Source organism: Sinocyclocheilus anshuiensis, unplaced genomic scaffold, assembly GCF_001515605.1.
Source record: "Sinocyclocheilus anshuiensis isolate Anshui unplaced genomic scaffold, SAMN03320099.WGS_v1.1 scaffold335, whole genome shotgun sequence".
Classification (NCBI taxonomy): domain Eukaryota; kingdom Metazoa; phylum Chordata; class Actinopteri; order Cypriniformes; family Cyprinidae; genus Sinocyclocheilus; species Sinocyclocheilus anshuiensis.
Window position 1 is genome coordinate 1793181 of NW_015548239.1, and position 7580 is coordinate 1800760.

The following is a 7580-nucleotide window of genomic DNA, read 5'->3' on the forward strand; positions in this document are numbered from 1 at the left end:
AGAACAATAAAGGAACCTGCATTATGAACCACATAATACACTGTAGTAGGGACAGACTATTAAAGTATGGTCAAATATATATGCAGTTTAGTGCTCATTATACAAAAAATATATATATAATAATAATAATAATAATAATAATAATTTTGCCTGCATAAATTGCAACTGACCAATTAAACCAACATTAAACTCTGATCCAGACTTTTTGTGAATTGAGGCATGAAACATATATGCTTATAACAGCTGGACAGCTGTAGCCTACTTTTGAAAGCTGACTAAGAAAAACAACAGTCTACTGAACTGGAAAAAATAACCTGACATTATATTCTTCCAATTTTGGACTGATGCCTCTAATTAAACTAAAATGCAGAAATTGCTAATATTAAATAATGGCGAAATGGTCATCATTAATTGAACAAATACTATCATATATTGGCCAATCACTGACTGCATTCCAAGTAACTAGAACAAAATTCCACACCTGTGTGTTAAACTGATTTGAAGTATTTTTTAAGTCAAGTCACTGAACTGAATAAACGATGTTTTAAAGATATTTACAGGTAAAGCAGCTATATAAGAAGCTTTAATAAACTCTCAGCATGGACAACAGAACCCTTCAGATCCCCAGTTAAAGGTGCTGCCTATCAGCATAAGTGCAAGATACAGAGAAGGCTGATTCTGCCCGTCTGAGTTATTTCTGTAGAGCTGGTGTTTGAAACTGCAAATGAATGCTGCACCCTGCACTTACATTGACAGGCAGCTGCATCTGGGAAGCTTTGTACTGCATCTGCTGCTGGCTTATGTAATATGTTTAAAATTGGTATCTTAGAGTCATTTTAGAGAACAGCTTAGATAATGGATGCATATTTTGTCAAATTTGCTCTGTCACAGTCACACACACACGCACACATTTGTACTGTAGGATAGGAAGCAATCTTTGAATCCTTAAGCTTTTCCAGCAATATACACAGTCAGCCACAGCCTTCCACTGTTAACCCAACAGCATCAATTACTTCTCAATTGGACTAAGGTGTAAATGCCATCTAAACTCACACAACAAATGTGACTTTTTCTTTACAAAACTGATTGATTGCAATAGGTTAGCCCTGATATTGCCTAATTATGTTATGGCCGATAACCAATAAATGGATGATAATTAAATTCCATTCTATTTTATCTAAATAAATTAAAAATGTATTGTTTTAAATGCTACAAGTGAATTTAGGCTTCACAACATTATAATGCATGTTATAAAAAATGTATATTCATTTTGAGATTTGCATAAGATAACATTTAACAGTGTTATTAAAGTCTTAGTGTTTTTAAATATTAACTTTGAGTGTTAGATGATGGCAAAGGTAATCTACATGTAATAATAATGGAAATCTGCATGTACAATTAAACATTCCACATCATCTGATTCTGATCAATTAAAAAAAATGTATCTGAATAGTAATATTTACAATTTCATGTTTTCCCAACATTGAGTAAGCACAACATTCAGGAATGAATATGTCACCCCAAATATTCAGATTAGTGGTCGATCATAATGAAACTGTTTATATGACCAATTCTCAGAATTTGACCTTTACCCATATAACCTAATACTGGATGACTATAAACTGTATCAGTGCAGTTTGCATGTGAGTCTACTTTACAAAATGTTGTTTGAGATATACATATTTAATCTTGCATGCATAATAAAAATGGATAATTAGCAGTTTTAAAAATTGCACTCCAATGTAACTACAGCCAGTTCTAGGCTAAACAAAGACCGTAAGAAGTCTTTTACAAGTCATGATCAATGTTCAAGAACGTTAAATACACTGTTAAATAAAATGTTAAATAAACTTGGGTAATAATAAAAGTTACATTTATGTCACGCCTAGATAAGCAAATGTTCGGAATTTTTGTAGAATCCTCTGGAAATGCGACAGGTGAAAGTGTCACGCCTTCTCTCGGCAGGTGAGTGATGTAATGCTGAGCTCTGCATCCCGCACGCTGCCGCACAAGACTCGTGAGAGAAGAGTAGACTTTAGTTTTCTTCTGCACGTTTCAAGAAACAAGCATGCACAATTTGCTGAACGTACCTTCTTCCACGCTGACATTCTAGGTATTCCTTGAGCTTGCGGCTACATGTTGAGGATGGCAGCGAAGTTTTCAGAGTGCATAGTGCTTAGCAGTCGCCGCCCCGCGGGTGCAGATGAGCTGCTGTAGCGCTTGTCCACGCCGCTGGATGGCGGTGTTTAGGACGCTGCACGCTCCGCCGCCATCATGATAAGGTCGGAAGTACGACGACGCAGAGAAGCAGCAGCACGAAGGGATTTTGTTTGCAGTTTAATGGCATATATGTGCGATTTTCTCCTGGATTGGTATTAAATGTTTAAACTAGTAAGAAATTCAAGATTGATAACTTGAGCTATGTCTTAGCATTCATTGGTTATTGACCCACTGTTTACACCTCTTCGAAAAGTGGATTGTAATTAAAATAAAGGTGTGTAATTTTGTTTACGCTAGGGGGGAAAGGTCATTATAAATCTCAGCCGCTGATATGTCCCTCAGAAAAGAAGGTAAGAAGTAAACATTGAATAAAACTATTTTAATTTGTTTACAATGCCCGCGTGCTGGAGAACCTTGTCCGCTGTACGTGCTTTTTGTTGACATTCCTATATTCATGGTCTTGACTATAAACGAGCTGCATTAATTTGGCTTCCATGGTTGGAATACAAACGTTTAACGAAAATTCTAGTTTGGTGCATCAAGAAATGTCTGATTTAAAATTATATATATGTGCATGTTCTAAATTAGTATTCCAGTCCAAGGTCCTGCAAAGACTGTATCCTGCAGCCCAAAAGCAGAGTGTGCTGCAACCTGCTGCCCAGGAGCGGAGCATAATTGCACCTGTGCCACCTGTAGAAAGACCTCAGTCCATCACACCCAATAAGTCAGGTCTTATTGAGTTTACTTCGTACTTGCTTAAGTCATTAAAAGAATAGATCACCCAAAACATGAAAAACTGAAAATGCACTCACCCTCTGGCCATCCAAGATGTAGATGAACCTGTTCCTTCATTGCAACAGATTTGGATTTAGCATTACATCACTTTCTCTCAAATGGATCCTTTGCAGTGATTACTCGTGGATTATTTGGTGTTTTTATCAGCTCTTTGAAATCTCATTCTTACGGCACCCATTCACTACAGAGAATCCATTGGTGAGCAAGTGATGTAATGCTAAATATCTCCAAATCTGTTCAGATAGAGAAACAAACTCATTTACATCTACAACTATTACTTTAAGATTGATCACATTGCAGTTTATTGAAAAGACCAGTATGTGCTCTGGGTGCTGGTAACTAGTGGGACACTATGTCCACACCAGGCTTATTAGCAAGCTTGACCAGCAAAGTTAAGCAGGTTTGCCAGAAACCATGCTGGTGACCAACTTCCAGTTAGAGAATCCATTGGTGAGCAAGTGATGTAATGCTAAATTTCTCCCAAATCTTTTCTGATGAAGAAACAAACTCATCTACATCTTGGATGGTCTGAGGTTGAGTGCATATTCAGCAAATTTTCATTTTTTGGGGGCAAAGTATTCCTTTGAAGTCTTAACAAAGGGAATTAACTGCTCTTTCTTTCTCTTCCTCTTTTAGGTAATGAGAAGAGTACAGCTGTACCAGGCAAAAAGCTCTACACTGTTCTTCCTCCTCCTGAAGGCTACCTCAATAATAGTGAGGAGGATTTGGTCACACCATCCAATCCAGATCCCATTGACTCAGAGGACATCCCAGCCGGTGAGTTGTTAACAAACCTGTTGAATCTGATTAATAACACTTCATCTCTTAGATTAAAAACATCACCATCCTTCCTTTTATTTGATTTCTCTTTCATTCAATCTCCAGCAGGAAATGGATATCGGTAGTTGTGGTGAAGTGATCCTAGTAATGCCTGCAAATAATCCTGACAAATTATTTGTCACTGTGGATACTATTAGCCATTCTTCAACTGTATATTGACATCCTGTTTTATATTTTACTTTTGAATTATTTAGACTAATCAGTTGTTTTTAAAGTTTGGGTGATATGTTGTTGTGGATTCAAATGATCAAATCATTTGATTCAGTGGAGCATATTATTAAGCCACAGCAACCAGAATAAATACTCAGAATTAACAACCTTATTCAAAAATAGTTTGGATTTCTCATCGTGAAAAAGACACAAAGTTAGTAATTTGTAGGTTTAATTCACACAAATATTGAAACAAAAGGTAATCAGACCGTTTGAGATGATTGATTTTCTCTGATTGTCTCATCGTATGAGCTGTATGCTGATGAGCTGAATCTTTGCTTCCTGCAGTGTGTTGCTCAGATGTGCGGTCGGCTTCTTGGTTCTGAATACAGATGAAAAAAATCAATAGCTTAGCACATCTCAGTATGTTTGTGTAGTCCTGAGGAGCTTGAAAAGCCTGCAGAAAATTACTGAAAGGGCAAAGGGATATGTGTGTGTGTGTGTGTGTGTGTGTGTGTGTGTGTGTGTGTGCTATCCACTCTGGTAATTGCCTCTTAGTATAGTATGTGCACATTTCTTGTAGGATGATTTTATTTGAAAGAGTCTACCAAGAGCATAAATGTAAATGTAATGAGGCTGTAACTGATGTCATTCAGTTGTTATAGTACATTTATTTAAATCTGTTCTTGGCAAATCAACCACTTTAAACCACTTTTTCTAGAGAATGGAGCCTGATGCCTGTCAGATTTAAAAACTCTTTGTAATAATTCTAATGCTGTGAGAAAGTCCAAAATCCTCCTCACCAATGAGCCATTTTTTTATTTTACAGATGCTGATGACCATGAGTTACTTAAGAGGAGGAAAAGGAGGAGAAAGAAAAAAGGGTTACCCATTACCACAGAGGAAGTATCCACCCCTCTAGCAGAGGGCAATATGCTGGGGCAAACAGATGCTGCACATCCCAGTGATGAAGGGGACACTAGAAGCTCAGTCAGCACAGAGCGGCTCAGCAAGAACAGAAAGAGGAAGATGAAGAAAAAACGTCACAAAGAAAAAGTCCTCACTCTTGGATTGATGCCTCGAGCAAGAGCTGTTGAATTCATGTATGCACAGAGTGGAGATGGAAATTCAGAGGAGGTGCTCAACTTCCTTCGTACCACACAGGAGATCTACCTCTCTGATCGCAAATCCTCTGGTATAACATTTAACTATACACTAAAATTATTACTTTTTTCCATATTAAGGATATAAAGGACATTGAGGATATACTGTACAAAAAAAAAAACAGCATTTAAATGAAACAAATATTTTTTACAATGTAAAAATGTAATGCATCTTTATTGAATAAATGTGTTTATTCATATATATGTATATATAATAGCAATAAAATAAACATATATATTGCTACTCTTCTCTTCAGGCTCCTGTGTAGAAAGCGGCCCCTCTCTTTCCCTCACTGCAGCGGAGTCTCTGTTCTCTCGTCTCTCAGGCAGGACACTGCCCCCTGCTGAGATCTCAAGGCTGTGTGGACTCAGGGCTGTACTGGTGAAGAATGAAGAGCAGTTAAAATCAAAGCTGCAAGAATTCAGAGATACAAGCACATTACCTGCAGGTGAGTGAGGGTGCTTAGACCTCACATGTCTGAACATCAAGCATATGTGTTTTTGATTCATAGTAATGGCTGCAAACAATAGAATACAACTCAGAGAAATATTAGCCATAATCCTTTAAGATGTCTTTCTTTACTCAACATTTGATCTTACTGCCAAAATAAATTTTTGTTTTTCTTTAATACTTTTATTAAAATTAAAATAAAATAAATACAATTTTAAAAAATCTGTGTTTACAAAGAATGTGTCCATAGTGTTTTTGCTGGCATGACTTTTCATGCATGTGTGTATGTATGTGTGCGTGTGTTTGTGAAGTCGATTAGACCTTAACAAGATGATCAGTGTTTTACTGAGGAGCTACAAGCACACAGCAGATTCAGGGCATTCCACACAGGTGTCCATGGTGACTCCTAAACATAGCCTCCGTCTCCACGACAACCACAGGACATGCCATTTATCCAGTTTTTTCACCCATACGCCATTATTTTCACCAGTAGTTGCAGCAGGTCATTGACCCTGTTACTCTGCTGTTGAAGCAGTGTGGTTTCCCTCAAACTTCCTAATAACAAAAATCTGAATGGAAATACAGGTGCAATGGTGCATTTCAATAAAGCAGTTTTTTTTTTTTTTTTTTTTCAGTTATTTAACCAGGCCAGTCCCATTGTGATTTTGATCTCTTTTACAAGAGATATCTGGCCAAAATATCAACCAAATTCAGACAGTAGAAAGCAAAAATAGATAAAACCTTGGCGATAACATTAGAACACACATAAACATGGGTAAATGTGATATTTAGATGATTGTTTCTTTCTCTTTCTTGTTTTACAGATGAGGTTTCAGTAGTCTGCACTCTTATTGAGTATTGGCTGGCAGAGATTCTGCCCATGCAGAGACAGCAGAGGACATGACGCCCTCAGATTCAGTGCCTGAGAGGAAAATGACTGTGAATAACCAGCAAGTCTCTGATTGTAATATCTCATTATGAAAGAGATCTTCAGTCATGCTGTTTTATAGTCAAGGAATTCCAGAAACTCGCCATCAATCAGCTGCAGCAACAATTTGGATTCCTTTTGAAGACCAAGAATGATATATTCTAATTTATCTTGCCTTCACATTAATAATTACCTAAGAAAAATATATTTTTTCTCTGCTGCTTGTTCTTTCTTCATAGGGCACCAGTACACTCTCAGAGATGTTCCACAAAGTATATTTCTTCAAAACAAACACTAAAGTATCGTTCTTCAGCTCATTATGAGGAGTCTGTGGTTTAGCCTCTTAGCAGCTAATTATCTTAACATCACAAGGTCAGCAGCCCCTCACTGATCTCACAGCCTGTTTGGATCATGACTTTTAAGCTTTTGCACAGTAGACTGCTCGCTAACATCATTTACCCAAACCAGTGCCTCATTTACATTTTCTTTTTCTATTCAATGAGCTACTTTGGGCCATCAATGTGACGAGCCACTGTGACTTTCAGTGTGACTAGAAAAATATGTTTTAGTGCAGTTGTTAAGATATTTATTAAAGTTTTAATTCAATTTGTGAGAGAAAAACAAACGTGTGCTTGTTTTCAATGATTGTTTGATAGACCTATACCTGCAGTGTACTACATACTATGATCAATTTAAACTGATTCAATGGCTTATCCATGACGTCAAGGAAGGATGACTTTAGCTATACAAGCATCTCTAGACTGCTCCGTGTGTTTGTGCTAATCTGTGACGCAAGGCAACCCACAACATAGGTTTGGATGCCATTATAGGTTCACCTAGATCTGGGTTGGCTCAGACAGAGAATACGTTTTTTATTGCTTCCCATTAGGTTACAGTGTTTAGAAATAATAACCCTGCTGTTACTCTCAGCTGGAATATGATGTGGAGGACACAACAGGTGGGATGATGTTATTATAGTGGCTGAAAAGAACAAACTAAAATTGCTACGGTTTATGGATCAGGACTGAATATG

At 37.2% G+C, this 7580-nt stretch overlaps 2 protein-coding genes across 4 annotated transcripts in view; one reads left to right on the forward strand and one right to left on the reverse strand.

The window, feature by feature from the left end:
• The window catches only part of LOC107654879 (disks large-associated protein 2-like), a 164304-nt gene extending 162140 nt beyond the window's left edge, over positions 1–2164 (reverse strand). The window contains exon 1 of the mRNA XM_016442184.1: positions 2091–2164. Within this exon, the coding sequence (XP_016297670.1) occupies positions 2091–2108 (18 nt within the window). The 5' untranslated portion in view covers positions 2109–2164. The remainder of the gene's footprint in view (positions 1–2090) is intronic.
• A 110-nt stretch (positions 2165–2274) lies between these two features.
• Positions 2275–7157, forward strand: LOC107654878 (glutamate-rich protein 1-like). Of its 3 annotated transcripts, none has more exons than XM_016442183.1 (7): positions 2275–2351; positions 2518–2570; positions 2809–2949; positions 3652–3792; positions 4835–5200; positions 5426–5617; positions 6444–7157. In XM_016442183.1, exons 2-7 carry the CDS (start codon positions 2552–2554, stop codon positions 6521–6523), a joined length of 939 nt encoding a protein of 312 aa, XP_016297669.1. In that variant the 5' UTR covers positions 2275–2351; positions 2518–2551; the 3' UTR covers positions 6524–7157. The 3 variants fall into 3 exon arrangements, with proteins under 3 accessions (XP_016297669.1, XP_016297668.1, XP_016297667.1); XM_016442182.1 differs by having other exon boundaries at positions 2303–2372; XM_016442181.1 differs by having other exon boundaries at positions 2314–2391.
• The last annotated feature ends 423 nt before the right edge of the window (positions 7158–7580 follow it).

Coding starts and splice junctions, on each gene's coding strand:
- LOC107654878 (XM_016442183.1), top strand. Junction 3,793..4,834: donor CTCAGAGGACATCCCAGCCG/GTGAGTTGTTAA, acceptor TTTATTTTACAG/ATGCTGATGACCATGAGTTA. Junction 5,201..5,425: donor CTCTGATCGCAAATCCTCTG/GTATAACATTTA, acceptor TCTTCTCTTCAG/GCTCCTGTGTAGAAAGCGGC.